Source organism: Dasypus novemcinctus, chromosome 2, assembly GCF_030445035.2.
Source record: "Dasypus novemcinctus isolate mDasNov1 chromosome 2, mDasNov1.1.hap2, whole genome shotgun sequence".
NCBI classification, from domain to species: domain Eukaryota; kingdom Metazoa; phylum Chordata; class Mammalia; order Cingulata; family Dasypodidae; genus Dasypus; species Dasypus novemcinctus.
The window spans coordinates 191,533,850-191,552,514 of record NC_080674.1 but is presented as its reverse complement, the minus strand read 5'-3'; the positions used below and the strand labels follow the sequence as shown (position 1 = coordinate 191,552,514).

At 53.4% G+C, this 18,665-nt stretch overlaps 1 protein-coding gene across 1 annotated transcript; it reads right to left on the bottom strand.

The window, feature by feature from the left end:
• Positions 1–1,890: 1,890 nt before the first annotated feature.
• GRM6 (glutamate metabotropic receptor 6) lies at positions 1,891–17,463 on the bottom strand. The gene is made up of 10 exons (XM_004460545.3): positions 16,963–17,463; positions 12,829–13,045; positions 12,315–12,450; positions 11,455–11,609; positions 9,888–10,028; positions 9,566–9,766; positions 7,132–7,277; positions 6,419–7,042; positions 3,004–3,315; positions 1,891–2,208 (listed from the first exon to the last, which is right to left on the bottom strand). The coding sequence occupies exons 1-10, from the start codon at positions 17,461–17,463 to the stop codon at positions 2,011–2,013; spliced, it is 2,631 nt and encodes an 876-aa protein (XP_004460602.3). The 3' UTR covers positions 1,891–2,010.
• Between the last annotated feature and the right edge of the window lie 1,202 nt (positions 17,464–18,665).

Genomic DNA, 18,665 nt, shown 5'->3' with positions numbered 1-18,665 from the left:
GACAGATAAAGTAGATACAACCCCAGGTATTGGTTCTTTTGAGGGCTAAAGAGACCCACGGGTTCTATGGTCATGGCAAATGGGGTTCACTGCCATGTCAGATGGCCCTTCTTTGGAGCTGATGTTTCGGCGTGATGGAACTGGACTCGGAGGGGATCTCTTTTCACAAGACTTGCATGCTACTTTACTGGAATTGTAGTTGGTGCTGGGGCTTAAGATATATTTAGGGGATTTGAATCTCTGGACTGACAATATGATACCCAGGCCCAGAGCCTCAAAAGACTTCAGCTCCTACACTCTGATTTATTGGACTTACCCCACTCAGCTAACATGGAGTTGAAGAAGGTCAACCACCGCACCAAGAAGCCTAGAGTGTCTACAACTGAAAGCAGGAGGAGTGTATCCAGTATCCATGTGGAATCTAAGCCCCCACTTGACATAGATGTGCAATGGACACAACCAATCCTATGTCCACAGAGAAAATGTGGCATTGGTGTGGGAAGAGTGGCCATGGTGGCTGCTGGGTGCGGGGAATGGGAGGAAGAGATGAGATGGGGAGGCGTTTTCGGGACGTGGAGTTGTCCTGGATGGTGCTTCACGGACAATTACGGGACATTGTAGATCCCCCCAGGGCCCACTGGATGGAACGTGGGAGAGTGTGCGCTGTGATGTGGACCATTGACTATGGGGTGCAGTGATGCTCAGAGATGTACTTACCAGGTGCAATGGATGTGTCATGATGATGGGAGAGAGTGTTGCTGTAGGGGGAGTGGGGGGTGGGGGCGGTGGGGTTAAATGGGACCTCATTTTTTTTAATGTAATATTTTAAAAATAAAAAATAAAAAAAAGTAAAATAAAAAAATAAAAATTAAAAAAATTTTTAAAAAATTAAAAAAAAAAACAAAGTTAAATTCTACACCAGGGAAACAATATTCTATAACTACCATTGAGCTTTTTGTTTTAAAAAAAAAGATTACTGAAAAATGAATGCCCATGAATCTGTAGTTGAAAAAAACCTCCTCTCGTGCCTCATGCTTTCCTTTCAAAAGGGACTTCCAAGTAAATACTGGGAGAGAAGAGTTCTTATATTCCTCCTAAATTGTCCACTTGGACTTACTCCTCACCATGGACACGACTCTCCTGCTACCGGTCTTAATCTGGAACTCCTGAACATGGTCCTCCACGAGCCTCGGAGAAGGACAATCCTGTTCCTTTATTCTCAAGCTCCTATGCCCATGCACGTGTATCAGATTTTCTTCAGGTTCAGGGGTAATTTAATGGAGTACACAGGGAAATGAAAACAGAAAACCATATTGTAAGTATGACATTCCCCAGAGTCCAGGGGAATCCAAGGAAAATTCCTTGATGCATAGAACCTCCCTGGGGTGCATCCAGTTCCTCTTGTTGCTCCCCTATCAGCAGGCCTCTCCTCTGCTCACAGGGCTATCGCCAAAGTGTCTTCCCCTCGGTGCCAACAGAATATATATCTAAGCCTGAGTTACTCAGTCCAGAACATAGACCCACTCATCTCTTCTTGTTGAAACTCCTCCTCCCCAACTCCAATCCTGTATTTCATTCTAGGCCCTACATAGTTTTACACACTGCCCAATTCCCAGGCTATGGTGGTTGACCGAGGGGTGAGCATAACATTCAAACTGGGCTAAGCCCAGGACTTAATAGTGCTCTTTGGACTTCAGAGAGTGCATGTTTAGATCCTCTCTAACAGCAGGATCTTCTACATGACTGTTTCTTGCCAGGGATAAGAAGTCTCATCTACAGGGAGGAAGAATGTAGCTGATATGCAGATATAAGAAGGGATAAAATGGGGAGCTGGGTCCTGTTCTTTCTACAGAACATCCCCACCATGGTGGATGTGGCCACCCTGGACTCCCTGGTTTTTCCCCGTCGTGGTTGTTCACTGTGTCCCTGGACTCTACAACTTCCACCATGGAGTGAAGGAAATAAAAGAGAAGGGGAGAGGGCAAGGAGACCCATGCCTACTCAACCCTGCTATCTGGGGTCCTCTGTGTCTTCACCCTTGGGCACAGCTGCCACTACAGAGGTTGCCTTGAGACTCCGCTTCCGCTTCTGCACGTTCTGCTCTGGGTGGAAGAGGACGACATAGGTTTTGGGAACGTAGAGCATGCCGAGGGACACCGATGCACTGAGGCTCAAGGACACAGTCAGTGTGGCTGTCTGGATGTAGATCTGAGCCATGGAGGAAGGGACAAGATGACGCTCCGCCCCATTCTCTTCCCCACCTCCACCCCCACACTTCTGTTGCCACATAGACTGGAGATGAGTCTGTTTCAGTTGGGTTAGGAAAAGTGAATGGGAATGAGCACTTAGAAGAATAAAACAACATAAAGAAAGGTACAGAGGCATGAAGAGTCCTGGCAGTCACTGTGGGGCTCTGCTGTTAGGAAGAGAGGAGGGTGAGGGACACAGTACTGATTGGACAAGTAACTGAAGGAAGGGAGGGCTGAATTAGCAAGAAGTAAGACCTGGGAAAATGGTCCATAAAGCCTAAAAAGGGCTCGAACATGTGAATGAATCAATGAATGTGTTTACAGATATATAAGCAAATAAATTAACAGAGATTGAATAAAGGAGCAAATGGGTAAAATGGATGATACAGATGATAAATGTTCTACATAATGAATAAGTGACTGGAAAAATGATCAAGAAAATGGACTGATGGATTAAGAGTTACAAATATGACATAATGAAGAAGTAATTGAATAAAACCAAGTTAATGGATGGGTATAAGAATGAATGAACAATTGAATGAATGAACAAAGGAAGAGGAGAAAGACTGAAGGTATTAGAAAAAGCCAATGAATAAACAAGTATTTAAGTACATGAAGGAATTGACCAACCAAGCGATCATTCAAAGAATTGAGCATCCAAATGGATGGCTCAGCTGTTGAAACAATCAAGCCCTTCAGTGGACAAGTAGGAAACAAATGAGGTGACCAAGCCTCCTGAGGGAACCTGGATTACCTTTTCAGCTGACTGAGCAGTGCCAAAGAATATAGGCACAAAAGCCAGCCAGATGATGCAGGTGGTGTACATGGTGAAGCCAATGGGCTTGGCCTCGTTGAAGGTCTCAGGTACTCCGCGGGCCTTGATGGCATACACGGTACATGTGACCATGAGCAGGAGGCTGTAGCCCAGGCACCCGATGAGGGACAGGTCTGACATGTCACACTTGAGTACCCCTCTGGCCTGCTCTGGGTCCACTGTTCGCTGTTCTTCGTAGTCGATCACACTGTGTGGGGGTTGGGCCCCCAGCCACGCCATCACTCCCACCACCTGTAGGAGCCAACACCATATCAGGCACACTCCCCTTTCCAGGGACAAGACCCTCCTACCCCTGACCTAGGACTCTGGCCCGTGGGCTCCCCTCAAAGTTCCTGGCTTCCTGAGTGAGATACTCAGACCTGAGAGAAGCACTGGAAGGGCAGTCCAGGTCAGGGGTCTGTCTGAGCAAAGGCCTGTGGTGTGGGCAGGTGGAAAGAAGAGCTGACGTGGAGGTATGTGTTGGGAATGTCAGGGCTGGTTGAGTAAGGGGCAACTCAGCATCCTCTTCCTTTATGTTAACCACTAACAATGCCATTTATAGACAATACATAGTGATTAAGGGCAGAGGTGCTGGAACCTGACTTTGTAACCTTCAACCATTTTCTCTCTTGGCCTCAGTTTTTCCATCTAATCTCTTCCTCAGAATGCTGTGGTGAGGGTGATATGCCATCTTGGGAGAGTACCTGGTCCATGTACTGTTTATTAAGGGCCAGGTCCTGAACAAGTACTTTTTCCTACTACTCACAACTCTCCAGGTAAGCATGATTATCTCCAGGCTGCAGGTGTGAAAACACTAGCTTGATCATTGTGAACAGCCCAGCAAACCTAGTCCTGAGGACCCCCTTGTTCTCCAAACCCAGAGGACTGTTGAATAAAATGTAAGGAAATGCTGCGTGAATACATAGTGAGGCTCCAAGTGAAGGAACATCTTAGGGAAAAAAAACAAAGGAGGCACTCAGTGGAGAGTGCTAAGAACATGAGTGGCTACGGGGTGAGCTGAGGAGGTGCCAGAGCCAGGCGCAGGCCTGACAGGGAGGACCTGGAGCCTCAATTCCCCACAGTGACTGAAGACAGGACTTTAAACTAAGAAAAGCTGGGGAGCAGGAATGAAGACACTTGCGTAAAGGCAGGACGCTGGAAGGGTGCCCTAACGTTTGGTCTGGATGTTCACTGCACAAGAGCACCTGTTACAGGGACAAATAGGCCTGGAATCTAGCAACACTCTAGCCACCATGCTGTGCACCTAGAGCAGGGCTCTCCAGTCCTGGAGGAAGGGACATTTTGTTTATTATTCATCTATGCCAAAGGAATACCTTTCTGTGATTCTAACAAAGGCAGAACTACTCAGCCGCTTTGGTGATTGCTCCACGGACAAGGGACTAATAAAGTAAAATGCCATCCGCTGTCTAGGAAAGCAGGAAGAAAGCTCCTTGTATGCCAAGGGTCTAAGTATAGGAAATAAAGTCCTTCATGAGAAACTATAATCCAAGTCCTCTGATGCACAAAAGTAGCGACAAAAGTGTACACCACTTATTTTGTGATCTGTATAATTAATAAAGAATTAGCATCCAGTACATGTAATAAAGTCCTGCAAAATCATAGGAAATGAGCAAAGGATAGGAACAGGCAATTCACAGATGAGGAAATCCCAAAGGCAACTTCACTAGTAGTTAAGTGTAGGCAAATTAAAACAAGTAGATACCATTTACCATCCATCATATGGGCAAGAAATACCTAGAAAATTGAAGGTAGTCATCTTTTAAAAGGTCTATTATATCTGGAAAGGAGGGCAGATATGGGGAATTCAAGTAAGTGATGCTGGGCCGGTGATTATGGAGATGGAATTAAATGCTGGCCCAGAATCTCTATCCAGGGGTGAGAGGGCCCACGCAAGAGTTTTAGGCAGGGGAGTAGTGCGATGCCTTCTCGGGATACCCTGCACACTGAGATTCCGGGCCTGACAAGTGGAAGCTCAGGCTCTGTTACCTGAAGGAAGACGAGAGCATCCTGCAGTCAGTCTTGGTGGATTGCATGAATAAGACCTGTGCGTGGGAAGGAATATGGTGTATGCAGAGCCGGGCAGGGAGAGGGGCTTGCCTGGAGTGAAAGAGTCTCAAGAAGGACTGAGCGAGGGGATGCCATCCCACGCCCCCAGCCCCAGCCCTGAGATCTAAACTGGCTCTTCAGTATTACACCAGGTCCACCTCCCCAAACCATCTATCTCTTCATACACTTTGCACAGAAAACTTGGGCTTTCCAGACAATGGGAGTCATTTCCACTGTTGTAATATTACTTGTCATTAAGGAAAACCTCAAAGGGACTGTTTCTGTTGCATCTGACATCAGGAAACATTGGCCTTTGTGTGGAAATAGATGCTCCACTTGACAGAACAATCACTCGGACCCTGTGCCCATCACCCAGGAAGTTCCCCCAGTGAACTGGGCAACAGCAGTGCCCTTTGTGGAAACTGCTTCTTTGCATGAGGAAAATTAATTAGACATCTTTTTGCTCTATTATTGTAGGAGAGTCAAATTGTGGAAGAAGTGTTCAGTGTATGAAAATAATTTCATTGTTTTACAGAGATTTAGCAGGACACACTTGTTGCCTCTCTTACAGATCCATTTTCCTTCAAAGACTGAGCAAGGGAAAAATGGCTTCTTACAGGAAAACAATAGGGGTCTGTCACCTGGGCCTTTAAAAAAAACATCATGGGTACCGTGGCAGCTGGAAGCTTTGGTGGACCCCCAAAAATCACGTCCTTGGGGTAAATCCATTCCTGTGCATGTAAACCTATATAGGTGGGCTCTTTTGATTAAATTTTAGTTAACGGCCTTTTAGTAGATTGCATAACCCAGGGTGGGTCTTAATACTGTTATTCGAGTTCTTTATAAACGGAGGAACAAAAAGCTGTAGGAACAGCAGGGAAAGCTGCAAAGACAGAGAGAAATGCCCAGGAGCTGAGAGAGAAAGTCCCAGAAGCCAGAAACCAAAAGCAGCGAGGCTGGGAGAGCAGAGACGGAGACGGGCAGACACTACACGGTCCCCTGTCACGTGAGAGAAACCCAGGACCACCAGCAGCCCGCCCACGGAGAGAAAAGCGTTGCCTGGTGTGGACATTGTCACAGCCTCGGAACTGAAAGCTGACAACTTAGCAGATCCAGGCTGAACAAGCCCACCCACCGCCGGCGTGTCGCCTAGCAGCCTTCAGCAAACGGCCGCAGGCGCCCCCACAGGGACGAGTGACTCGGTCTGAGGAACGCCACCTGCCCGACTGCCTCAAGCGCAGCACGACCCTGGCCCACCCCGTCCCCCCGGGGCACCTCGAGGACCCACCTGCACAGAGGTGAGGCCGAAGGTGATGGCCAGCTGCGAGGCGGGGCTGATGAAGGGCGGGGGCGCCACGGAGCGCTTGCCGCGCTCGAAGATGCGGTAGATGCGGTTGGTCTTGGTGAGCAGCGCCGAGTAGCTGAGCGTGGTGCCCAGGCCGAGGAAGAGCCTCCGCGCGGCGCAGACGGCCGCCCCCGGCTCGGCCACCATGAGGAAGGTGCTGGCGTAGACGAGGAAGATGCCGGCCAGGAGCACGTAGCTGAGCTCGCGGCCCGCGGCGCGCACCAGCGGCGTGCTGCGGAAGCGCGCGAAGGCGGCCACCACGGTGAGCGTGGCCGCGATGCCCAGCGCGGCCAGGAGCAGCGGCGGCGCCGCCCAGGGCGAGGACCAGGCGAGGGACACCACGGGCGTGGCGCGGCAGCCCGTGCGGTTGGGCGTCGGCCGCATGTGGCCCGGGCAGGCCGCGCAGGCGAACTCGTCCAGCTGGAAGCGGTAGCCGTCGCAGGCCTCGCAGTGCCAGCAGCAGGCGACGCCCTCCACCATCTTCTTCCGCTCCCCCGGCCCGCAGGGGAGGCTGCACTGAGAGGGGGGCACCCCCAGGGGCTCGCCTGACCACTGCAGGGCTTCCACCTGGGACGGAGGAGACAAGGCCTGCCGCCCCGGCCTCCGGAAGCCCAGGGCCCCTTCTCCCCGCGCCCGCCTTCAGCCGTGCCACTCACCTCCAGCCTGAGGGTCTCTGCCCACTGGCCCACGGGCCGGTACCCGCCACTGCCCGCACTGCCGTTGGTTGCCTGGTACTGGAAGATGTCATAGCGCCCCGGCGCGTCTCCGTTTTCATTGAACATCACGGGGGTTCCTGCACTGCCTGGAGAGAAAGCCCGTTGTCCTCAGATCCCCGAGAGGCTCCTGGAGCCAGCCAGGACTTGGCGTAAAGAAGAAAGAGCTCCTCTTGATTTAGATGTGGAGTGGACACAGTCATTCCAAGGTCCACAGGATGGAGGAATGGAGTATGGCTCAGAGTGGACTTACTGATATTCTGTTCATGAACTATTGTGATTAGTAAACAAGAGAAGTGTGACACTGGTGTGGAGAAAGTGGCCACGGTGGCTGCTGGGGGTAGGGAGTGGGAGGAGGAGATGGGAGGTGGGGGCGTTTTCAGGACTTGGAGTTGTCCTGGGTGGTGCTGCAGGGACAGATGCTGGACAATGTATGTCCTCCCATGGCCCACAGGGTGGATTGTGGGAGAGCGTGGGCTATGGTGTGGACCATTGACCATGAGGTGCAGCGATGCTCAGAGATGTATTCACCAAATGCAATGAATGTCTCATGATTATGGAGGAGGTTGTTGTTATGGGGGGAGGAGTGGGGTAAGGGGGGTGGGGGGGGTGTGGGGACCTCATATTTTTGAATGTAATATTGAAAAAATAAAGACAAAAAAATAAAATAAATAAATAAATAAATAAATAAATAAAAGAAGGAGCTGACTGTCTAAGCTGGAGGATGCTTTCAAATCTGAACAAAAGTGGTGTGAAACTGGTAGCCAGCTGAACACTGCATTTGACCTCTTCTACAGGCTTGTTCTACCATCTTGCATTCTGGTCTGGTGTCATACTGAGAAAGCTCGGCAGAGAGGTGCTCAATAAATATTTGGGGAACAGGGTTTAAGTTTATGAAGGGCAGTCATCAAATGAGAAGCAAGTCCCTCTCCACAAACCAGGAGCACCTCTTGAGCCCCCTGGGTACTTTTCAGAAAGACATGATTTTGAGTGAGGACCGTGTGCCAGGACCTCCGCGGGGGCCCGGGAGGTGCTCACGTTGCTTGTGGCCTTTTAAGCGTTTTGAAGTCATGACTTGGAGCGGGCAGCACATCCACAGTGGGGACACTGTCTCTGACACTTAACTATGTCCAACACATGCCCTCACCTCTGTGCAAGGAGGGGAGAGCGGCATGTAAGCCAATGAGTATTCCGGGTAGAGGGAATCACAGCAGTTCCCCAACTTCTGAATTTTACAGATAGGGGCACAGGGTGCCGAAGCCCGGGGAGGGTGAGAAGTATGTTAAAAAGTGGGGCCCGTCTGTGGTAGTTTGGAGCCCAATGTACCTCAGAAAAACATCCCTGTGGATGCGAAACTACTGTAAGTAGGGCCTTTTGATGAAGGTTATTTCAATCAAGGTGTGGCCCAACTCAAGCGGAATGGGTCTCAATCCTATTACTGGAGTCGTTATAAACATCATGGAATTCAGACAGGGGGAGAAAGCCACAAAGGGAACAGCCAGAAGCGGCACATCAGCGAAACCCGAAAAAGAAGGGAGAGGCCAGGAAATGCCGCCACGTGCCTAGCCATGTGACAACCGCGGGGCGGAGAATCCCTGGCAGCCAGCTCCAGAAGCCACAGTCCTCAGGGAGAAAGCACTGCCTTGATGATGCCTTGGTTTGGACTTTCCCTAACTTCAGAACCATGAGCCATTGTTTTTCCCATTGTTTACGCTGTCCCATTGCAAGGAATTTGCTTGAGCAGCCAAGGACACTGAAACATCATCTTAGGTATACACCCCAAAGAATTGAAAGTAGGAACTCAGGCAGATACTTGAATGCCAATGTTCTTTGCAGCATTATTCACAATAACCAAAAGATGGAGATAATCAAAGTGTCCATCAACAGAAAAATGGATAAACACCCTGAAATACTATATCTAGAATAAGGAAATTCATAGAAACAAAGTCAAGTAGAGTCACCAGGGCTGGGGATAGTGCTGATGGGGGAGTTAATGCTTAACGGGTGAAGAGTTTCTGGTTTAGGCAATGACATAATTTTGGTAAAGGTTGGAGGCAACAGTAACATAGTAACATAGTAAAAGTAGTGAATGCCACCGAATTGTACTTTAAAAATGAATAAAATGGCAAATGTTATGATATGTATTATCGTAACACACACACACACACATATATATATATATATCCCCAAAGAAGTTAAAATAAAAAGTTGGGACTGAAGCTTGATTTAAGTCCCCAGCTCTTTTGATTCAGTGCCCCCACTAAACCATTCTGCCTCTCCCATTACTTCAAGTCTGTGTCCTCTCAGGTCCTGCCTGGGAATCCATCCCAGCAGGCTTCCCCTCTCCTTGCCTGAGGGCTCCCTGGCACCCACTCACCATTGAAACGGACAGCTCGAATATACTGCAGCAGCAGCCGCCCATCGGTGGGCTCCATTGCGGGGCACAGGCCTGTGTGCCCAGGGCAGAGAGCCTGATGCATGCCGTGGAGGGCGTGGGCAATGGCGTACACGGCGTCGATCACAAACTGCACCTTCCCCTCCTGCTCGTAGGTAGAGTCCCGACCGATGCGTTCCTCGCCTGTCCCAGGGATGCCCCACCTCTGAGACCTGGAGCCGGAGAAAGTGGGCCTGGCCCCCACATGCTCAACCAGGCCTCCCCACTTCCCCTCACCCACCTCATCACCACCGGCAGCTCTCACCTGTGCATTTGCGGATGGCGTCATCTGACTCAGTACCTGAGCTGGTCAGTTTGCAGTTAAAATTCTCTTCCCAGAACTCAGCGAACCATACGTTCCGGCGGTTGTTCTCCAGGGAGCGGGTCATGAAGTACTGGTCAAATCCTGAGAGAGAGGGAAAGAGGGAGGAGAAGGGAGACCCTCTGAGCTGGCCATGGTTCCCCTGTGTCTCTTCATGGGTGGCTCACTTTCACAGCCTCCCTTGCAGCTAGGAGTGGCCAGATCAAGCTCTAGCTGGTTGAATTAGAGACTACTGGGACTCCAGGGTAGAACTTACATCCTGATAAAAGCTCAAAGTCTCAAGTAATGCCTTTATCCCTGCCCCTTCTTTCCTGGTTGGGATGCTGCTCTTAAGACATAAAGGTTGGGAGGCGGACTTGGCCCAGTGGTTGGGGCGTCCATCTACCACATGGGAGGTCCACGCTTCAAACCCCGGGCCTCCTTGACCCGTGTGGAGCTGGCCCATGTGCAGTGCTGATGCGCGCAAGGAGTGCCGTGCCATGCAGGGGTGTCCCCCTCGTAGGGGAGCCCCACGTAAGGAGAGCCGCCCAGGGCGAAAGAAAGAGCAGCCTGCCCAGGAATGGCGCCGCCCACACTTCCCGTGCCACTGACAACAACAGAAGTGGACAAAGAAACAAGACGCAACAAAAATAGACAGAGAAAATAGACAACCGGGGTGGGGGTGGGGGGGAATTAAATAAATAAATAAATCTTTAAAAAAAAAAAAAAGACAAAGGTTGGTGCTTCAGCAGCCATCTTGCAAAGTGACGCCACAAGCATGGAGATGTAACAGCCACAGAGGACAGTGGAAAAGAAGGGTGGACAGAGCCCAGCACTTTGAAGACATTGTTGACTCTTCCCCAAACTTGAAACCACCTACTTTTGAATTTCTTATCTTGTGATGTAATTAAATAGCATTATTGCTAAAACCATTCTCAGTTTATTTTGTCACTTGTAACCAAGTGCATTCTAATGGAAACAAAATATGTAAGAGTCTATATCCCCAAAAGGCCAAGAGTTCCTGAAAATCAGTGCTCATCCTTTATAAGGATCTGAGCTTCATAAAATAGCCATGCAGTAACTTATCTAGGTATCTTCAGTTTGGCCTTTGGGTAGACAAGCAATCCTGCTGTAAAATGAATGACCTTTGCTGGACTCATCCACACATTCACAGGTGGGATGGGGTGGGAATTTTGGACAGTAGGTTCCTTATCTTTGGTTCCTCTTCCTCCTCTCTCCACCTCCCCATATTAGAGTGTCTTCGGGAGAATTGGAATATAGGTACTGAATTTTAAAAACATAAAAATGAGGAATTTTTCACCCTATACAGTGGTATATGTTTTTCTCCCTACACCATCCCATTCAAACACTGCTTTGACGGGTGTTTGCACAGAACCATAGAATCTGTAAATGCTAGAAGCCACCTGGCACCAAACATACCGACAGGTAGACCGAATGCCCCCTACAGGAAATCCTGGGGAAGGGCAAATGTGGGTGGGGGCACGGCACGGGAGACAACCCTGCCACTCACCATCAATGGAGGCCCTTTTAGGAAGGATGGTGATGGCCCCCACGGCCACGTCCTCTAGGCTCAGGACGGGTGAGGTCTTGGTGCCCCAGCTGTCGGAACCGACCCACAGGAAGTGGCCCGTCAAGTTGGCCTGGCGTGCGGCCTCCAGGACCCTCCTGGTGGGAGCAGGGCTGGGGAGTGAGGGAGGGCCTGGCATCCCCTCCAGCTTACCCCTGGTCACTTCCTGCTCTTCTTTATCCATCTGTGCCTTTCCACATGGCTGATCAGACCCTCTTTATCAGGAAAAGTGGGAGGCCGGGGGTATATGGGATCCTTGCCCTGGGCGTCTCAGTTAAGTGCTGAGCCTGGCTCTGAGCCCAGGCCTGTTCTGTAACCCACTTCCCCCTGGCCCTTGGAGGGGCCCCTCGGGGAAGATCAAGTCATCTCCCCTCTCTACAAGCCCCACCTCCACCCATGTCTCACCTAGTCTCGCGGGCTGGGAGAAGGGCCTCCTCTCTTGTAAAGCCTCCCGCTGGCTGCCGTCTGAGCCTGAGGCCTCTTTCTGATCCCTCTGAACTGCACCTCAGGGCTCCTTCTGTATCTGAAGTACGTAGACCTGCCCATGTGCCCTCCCCCTCCTCTGGATTATAAAATTGCATGTTTCCCTGGCTTGACTCAGAGGATCTCTATCCCAGACCTGGCCTGATTCATTTCTGGGAGAGCCAGACATGGAGATGGCAGCAGCAAGTGTGCGTGGGCAGAAGGAAGAAGAGAAAGGGGTTCAGGAAGTGGTGTGCAGGGCTGGGGAATCTATTAAAAAGAGGAGGCGGGGCATCAGGGGGAGCCTCCAAAGAATAAGATGACTGTGCCGTCCGTCCCACCTGATGTCATCCTCGTTGGCAAAGATGATGATGCCGCGGGCGTTGGGCGTCTCCATGAGTCTCCCGATCACCTTGCTGAACTCTCCCGGCTTTGGTTCCCTGGGAATCTTGATGGACTGGGCAATACAGACCCCTCCTGGTATTGGAGATGTTTAAGTCAGGTCTCATTCCCCCAATCCTTCAGAGCCACCCCAGGGACAAAGGTGTGATCTGTACCCAGGGGCCTGGCCAAGGCTTGAAATACAGCCTGGGCTCCACCCACCAGACCACATGGCCTGGGGCTGAGCCCACCAAAGGAAAGGGGCTCTCACCACAAGTGCTGCCTGCCTGCCAAGCCTTGCACCTGCCCATGGAGGCACCATTCCCATTGACCACAACCCCGACGCTGTCCATGCAATCCCGGGTCCCCATCCTGCATCTCCTGTCCCATCTGATGGCCCCTGGTTCACACTTCTTGTAGGCAACCTGGTGCCTTGAGCAGCCCCCTCCCAGCTCCCCTCAAGTCCCAGCTCACCAGCCTCGCGAGAGATCTGCACAAAGGCCTCAACCCCGCTCTCTCCATAGTTGCCCTCGGACGCCAGTGTGGACACGTAGTTCCACCCTAATGCCCGCACAATGTCCACCATCGCCTGGGCCTGGTATGAGTCGGGGGGTACGACGCGGGAGAAGAAGTCGTAGCGGGTGGAGTCGCTGAGCTCTGGGGCCGTGGAGGCATAGCTGATCTGGGGTATCTAGAGGGGGTAAAAACACTCTGTAGATGGAGTGTCACTGACCCTAGGGAGGGAGGGCTGGGCACCCGGGACATGGATGAGGACATGGAAGCTTTGGGGTAGGGAGCTGGGGGCCATGGGGGATCCAGGACACAGATAGGGACATGGAAGCTTTGGGGTAGGGAGCTGGGGGCCACTGGGGGTCCAGGACATAGATGGGGACATGGGAGGTTTGGGGTAAGGAGATGGAGGCTTGTTAGGCCCAAGATAGATGGAGACTTGGAAGGTTTAAGGTTGAGATATGAGGCCAGCAGGGACCCAGAACACAGATGGGGGACATGGGTTTGCAGTAGGAAGCGGGGGTCGGTGGGAACTCAGCATACAATGGGGCATGGGAGGTTTGAGGTAGGGAGCTGGGGGCCAGCCAGATCAGCACATGAGAGGTAAGAAGGTACGAAAGACAGGTTTGCACTGGGTGAACACATCTGATGGAATTTGGGAGGTCCAAGAAAGAGGGCAGAGCTACCGTGTCCTGAGCAAGGACACCTGAGCAAGGGGGAAGGGGAGGCTGAAGCCAGTCCAGACGCTAGGCCGTGTCCTCCTGGGGCAAAGGCTTCCACATCTGCCCCAGAGGAAAACCTGACTTCCTCATTCACCAAAGGGAGGGTCCATGGCAGGTGGCAGCCCCGGGAGAAGTCAGAACAGGTGGGGGAGCTGGAGGGTGGTGTTTGAGTCAAGGCTGTGTCTGGCCCCATGCAGGAGCTTGTTTGCAAGTGGATTTTATCTGTGTGCATTAGAGTGATTAATCCCAAGAATTACAGACTGCGCTAATCCCAAAAGGGGGCGGGAGGGGGCAGCATTGTGAAAGGACAGCAGAGGGTGGGAGGCCTGAGGAAGCGGGAGGAAGCCGGCTGGCTCCAGAGGGTAGGAATTAGAACCAAATCAAAGAAACAGGCTCACACAGAGCCAAGAGTGAGGGCGGGCAAGTGCGAGGTGGGGTGAAGGTCAGAGAGGTGGGGCTTCTGGAAGGAGCTGCCAGGGCTGGTCTTGGGGAGATAGGGCTGCTTCAAGCAGGACAGAAAGAAACAGTATGGACAGAGTCTGGTGGTACAGAAAAGGGGAAGGGAAAGAGCTACCAGGAGAGAGAAGGAAATGGGATGGGGGGCAGGCAGATAGGGAGGGGTGGTAGGAGAATAGGGGGAGGGAGGAAGACGGAAACAGACCTGGGGGAGAGAGCCAAGGAGACCGAAAGAGAAAAACAAGAAGAAAGATGAGGAAAGAGGGGAAATCAGAGAAAAGGAGACAAAGGAAGGCCCACTAGGAGATAGAGAAAGGCCCACTGGCTATGCCTGATCAACGGGGGCTGAATTATACCGGGCACTCCTCAGCACTTTAATCTTCAGATCAACCCTCCCTACCCAGTTAACCTCTGCCACTTCACAGAGGTCGAGGCTGAGTCTCAGGGAAGTTCATTCAAATCCCTGAGACCACAGTGGTGTGGCTGGGAAATGAACTCACAACCGTCACAGCCTCTTCTAGACCAGGAATTGCAAAATGGCCCCCAAGAAGCCCAGTCTGGCCCAGAGTTGCATTTCGTCCACTGATAAATCATACAGAGAAAACTCCCAGGAACCCTCAGAGCCAAAAACAAAACAAAACAAAACAAGCTCTTAAGTTTCCTCCTTATCTTTTGAAATGTGAAATCCCTACCAAGGAAATTGACCCAGATAGCCAAGCAAGTCCCAAGTTTATTACCTCAAAATATAGCCCACCTGCACTAAACCTGCCCCTATAAGGTAGACAAAGCCTCGATCAATAGGGCTCAAGCAACTTCTTTTTCATGTCTGTAAAAACCTCTGCCATCCCCAGAACCCCGAAGCTACGTGCTTTCTGGCTTCCACTGCTGCAACAAAACTTGGGTGTCCCAAATAAAATGCTGTAGTCTGCGAACTGGACCCTGATTCGTCTTTCACAGCGTCGTGTTTTAGTATTTTAATCTTTGAATTGAGTAGCCAGTGTCTAAACATAGGCGTTTCACACTAACACCCTGGTGGGCCCCCGATCTTGACCTGGTTGTAATACGAGGTCAGTCTTGGGCTGAGCGGGACCCTGGGCTCACCGGGTCCTGCCTCACTCATTTACAGACCCCACCTGGTCCCCAAAGGTCCTTGACTTTGAGATTTCTGCGCTCTACCTAAAGGGGCAAGACAGAGAGAGAGGCAGAAAGGAGAGCTCCAGGCAGGGGCTGGAGATAGAGCCCAGAGACACCTAAACAGAGGCGGCAGCAGGGAGGGACAGCCCTCCCCCTCCCCCTCCCCCCCCACCCTGGGCGGCCACACCACCTCTCTCTGGGATCAATGGGAGACGTGCGTGTGCTTGTTCACTACCAGCTCTGCCATCCAGAGGAAACCGGGGGTTGGGGGCTGTGGGGGTTGGCGAGGGGTGGGTGGGGGTAGGGTTAAGTGACTTAATGTATGCAGATGCTGGGGGCGGGGCAGGGAACACCTTTCACAAGCACTCATGGGGTAAACCCGGGCCGCTCCTCAGAGACTGCAGCAGGACAGAGTTAGAGACCTTCTCAAGGAAGTTCTCAGGAAACAGATGTGCCCTCCCCTAGCCAGACTGAGGCAAAGCCTTCCCCCTTTCATGTATGGATGGAGGAGCAGAGATGTCCCCCCCACTCACGGAACTCCAGGGAACTCCAGTCGAGTGACTGCTGGACACTTCCAAACGCTAGTGCCAAAGGTCCCCGAATCCTGGTTCCTCTGGGCCCCATCATCGCCCCACCCCACCCCACCTCCAGGACTATGAGAAAATTGTTGCCCTTCAGAGGCACCAGGGCCCGTCCGGGCTTATCTGGACATGCTAAAAGGAGCTAAGCATGCTAAGAGCAGATCCCACTGCTGTTTCTTCAGAAGCCCCTTGAGAGACAGTTAAAGGAGGACATTTCCAAATGGAACTTAAGTGATGGTCAAAATGGAGACAGTGGGGAAGCGGACTTGGCCCAGTGGTTAGGGCGCCCGCCTACCACATGGGAGGTCCACGGTTCAAACCCCAGGTCTCCTTGACTCGTGTGGAGCTGGCCCATGCGCAGTGCTGATGCGCCCAAGGAGTGCCCTGCCACGCAGGCCCAGCATAGGGGAGCCCCACGCGCAAGGAGTGCGCCCCATAAGGAGAGCCACCCAGCGCGAAAGAAAGTGCAGCCTGCCCAGGAATGGCGCCACACACACGGAGAGCTGACACAGCAAGATGACGCAACAAAAAGAAACACAGATTCCCGGTGCTGCTGATAAGGATAGAGGTGGTCATAGAGGAACACACAGCTAATGGACACAAAGTAGACAACTGGGGGGTGGGGGAGAGGTGGGGAAGGCAATAAATAAAAACATAAAAATAAAAATGTTTTTTTTTTTAAATGGAGGAGAGAGGTACAGTGCCCTGCCTGCCTACCCACCTACCCCACCCTTCCCCAGCACGGCTCGGGGTGTCCGCGTTACCCCCACTCAAAGGCGGCCCGGCTCCAAGGGAAACTCAAGGCTCGTCCCCACCCAGAGCCCTGCCCAGGGCCCAGGGGCAGGACCACCAGCGCTGAGCAGGATGACCACGGGGGGAGGGGGGAGACGCCCCCACATCAGCCCAGAAGGTCCCTTTTCTTGATTCACCCAAAGGGGCAGTCTGTGTAGACCGAAGGCCTGGGAGGTTGCCAGAGCCCACACAGGGGAGGCTGGGAGTGGGTGCGGGGAGCTGGCTCGGGCCTGTGTCTGGCCCAACAGAGAGCGCTTCCTTGAAGCCGCTTTGCTCTGTGTGAATCGGAGCGAATAGAGGGGAGGCCCTTACAGAAAGGCGCCAAGGGAGAAAGCCACCCGGCACCCGCCCCCTTCCCGGGCGAGGACGGCAGAGAGACGCTGGCCCCCGGAGCCCAGCCCCGCGGGCCTCACCGCAAACAGGCGCAGCACGTTGGCGACCATGATGGAGACGGAGCTGGCCGAGGCGCCCACGACGGCCACGACGCGCTCGGGGGGCGCGGGGCGCAGCGGCGCGCCGCCCCCGGGGCAGGTGCCGGCCGCGTCGTCGCCGTCGCCGCGGCCGCTGATCAGCGCCTGCACGAAGCCGAGCGCCTGCTCCAGCGCGTACGTGTCCCGCGAGCAGGTGTCCAGCAGCCGCGCGCCCAGGCGCACGCCGGGCAGCAGCTGGGGGTCGGCGTTGACGCGGTCCAGCGCGTAGAGCATGGCCTCGAGCCGGTGCACGCCCTGCTCCTTCTTGAGCGGCCCGCACGGCCTGCCCGCCGCGCCCCGCGCGTGCACCGGGAACAGGCCGCCCAGCGTGAGGCCGCCCGCCAGGCGCACCGAGCCCGCCGCCCGCGCCGCGCCCGCCGCCAGCGCCGCCAGCGCCCCCAGCGCCAGCAGCAGCGGGGCGCGGGCGCCCCCGGGCCGGGCCATCGCTCGCGGGCTGCGGGAAGGAGAAGCAGCGCGAGAGCGCCTTCTGAAAGCAGCCCGCTCCGAGCGAAGGCGAGGGAGCCCCGCGTCCCGGGGAGAGGGGGGGAGACGCTCGGAGTCCCAGAGACAGGGGCTGGGGCGAGGGGAAGGCGCGCCCGGAACGTCGGCTGGGAGAGTCTGGGCTAAAATGGGACAGCCCTCGCGCCAGCCTGCCCGGGCGCCCGCCCCCTCTCACGCCCTCCCAGCCTTAGAACGCTCACCTCCTGAACTTGACCCCCACCGCTCCCCCTGCCCCCACCGCTGCCTCCACCCCTTCCCGTCCTGCCGCGTTCCCGCAGCGCTGGGCGCTGAGTCCGGCGGGGTCTGTCCCCAGCGCGCGCGCAGGCACCCAGACACCCTCCGCGGCCTCGCACGCCTGCGCCACAGCCTCCGTCCGTGCAGGACAAGTCTGTGACAGGTGCCCAGGGGCCCCGAGTGAGAGAGGATTTCAGGATTCTGGGGAGGAATGAGGGGCGGCGCAAAGGGCGGAGACCCCTCCCAGGCGGGGGGTTAGGCGGAACTGACACCTCCAGCTCTGTCTGGCTCCCTCGGGCTCGCTACAGACTTCGCCTCTCCCTCCGCCTACCTCTTACTGCCCGCATCTGTTTCGTTCCTCTTTTCCTCTGTCTCCTTCAGGACTATCTCTGGGAAACGCTCTTCGTCCAACTCTCTTACTGTGGCTCCAAGTCTCTCTTCCTGTGTCTCTCTCTGTTTCCGTCCCTCTCTCTGGTTTTCTCTCTTTGCGCCCTTCTCTCTGTCTTCCTTCTCTGTCTCTCTCTCTTTTTTTTTTTTTTGAAAATGAAAATTTTTATTGTCTTTTTTAAAAAAAGATACATAGATCAAACAAAATCTGTCTCTTTGTTTCTTCCCTCCTTTATCGCCCTCTGTGTCAATTTCTTTCTCTCTTCCTCTGTCTCTCTCTCTCTCCATCTCTTCCCTCACCACCGGTCCTTTTGACTGCACCTGCCTAATGTACTCCCCAACTTTCTTCTGGCAAAACCCTGTGTTAAACTCAGGAGCGGAGCGAGAAAGGGGGAAGGGCTGACAGAGAGAGCTGAGTCCACCTGAAGGAGAGGAGGGAGGAAGAGGCAGCGCGGTGAGGACCCGGGAGAGAGCAGACCTTTGAGATCAGGGAGGACTCTGCCTCACACGCTACAGCAGCCCTG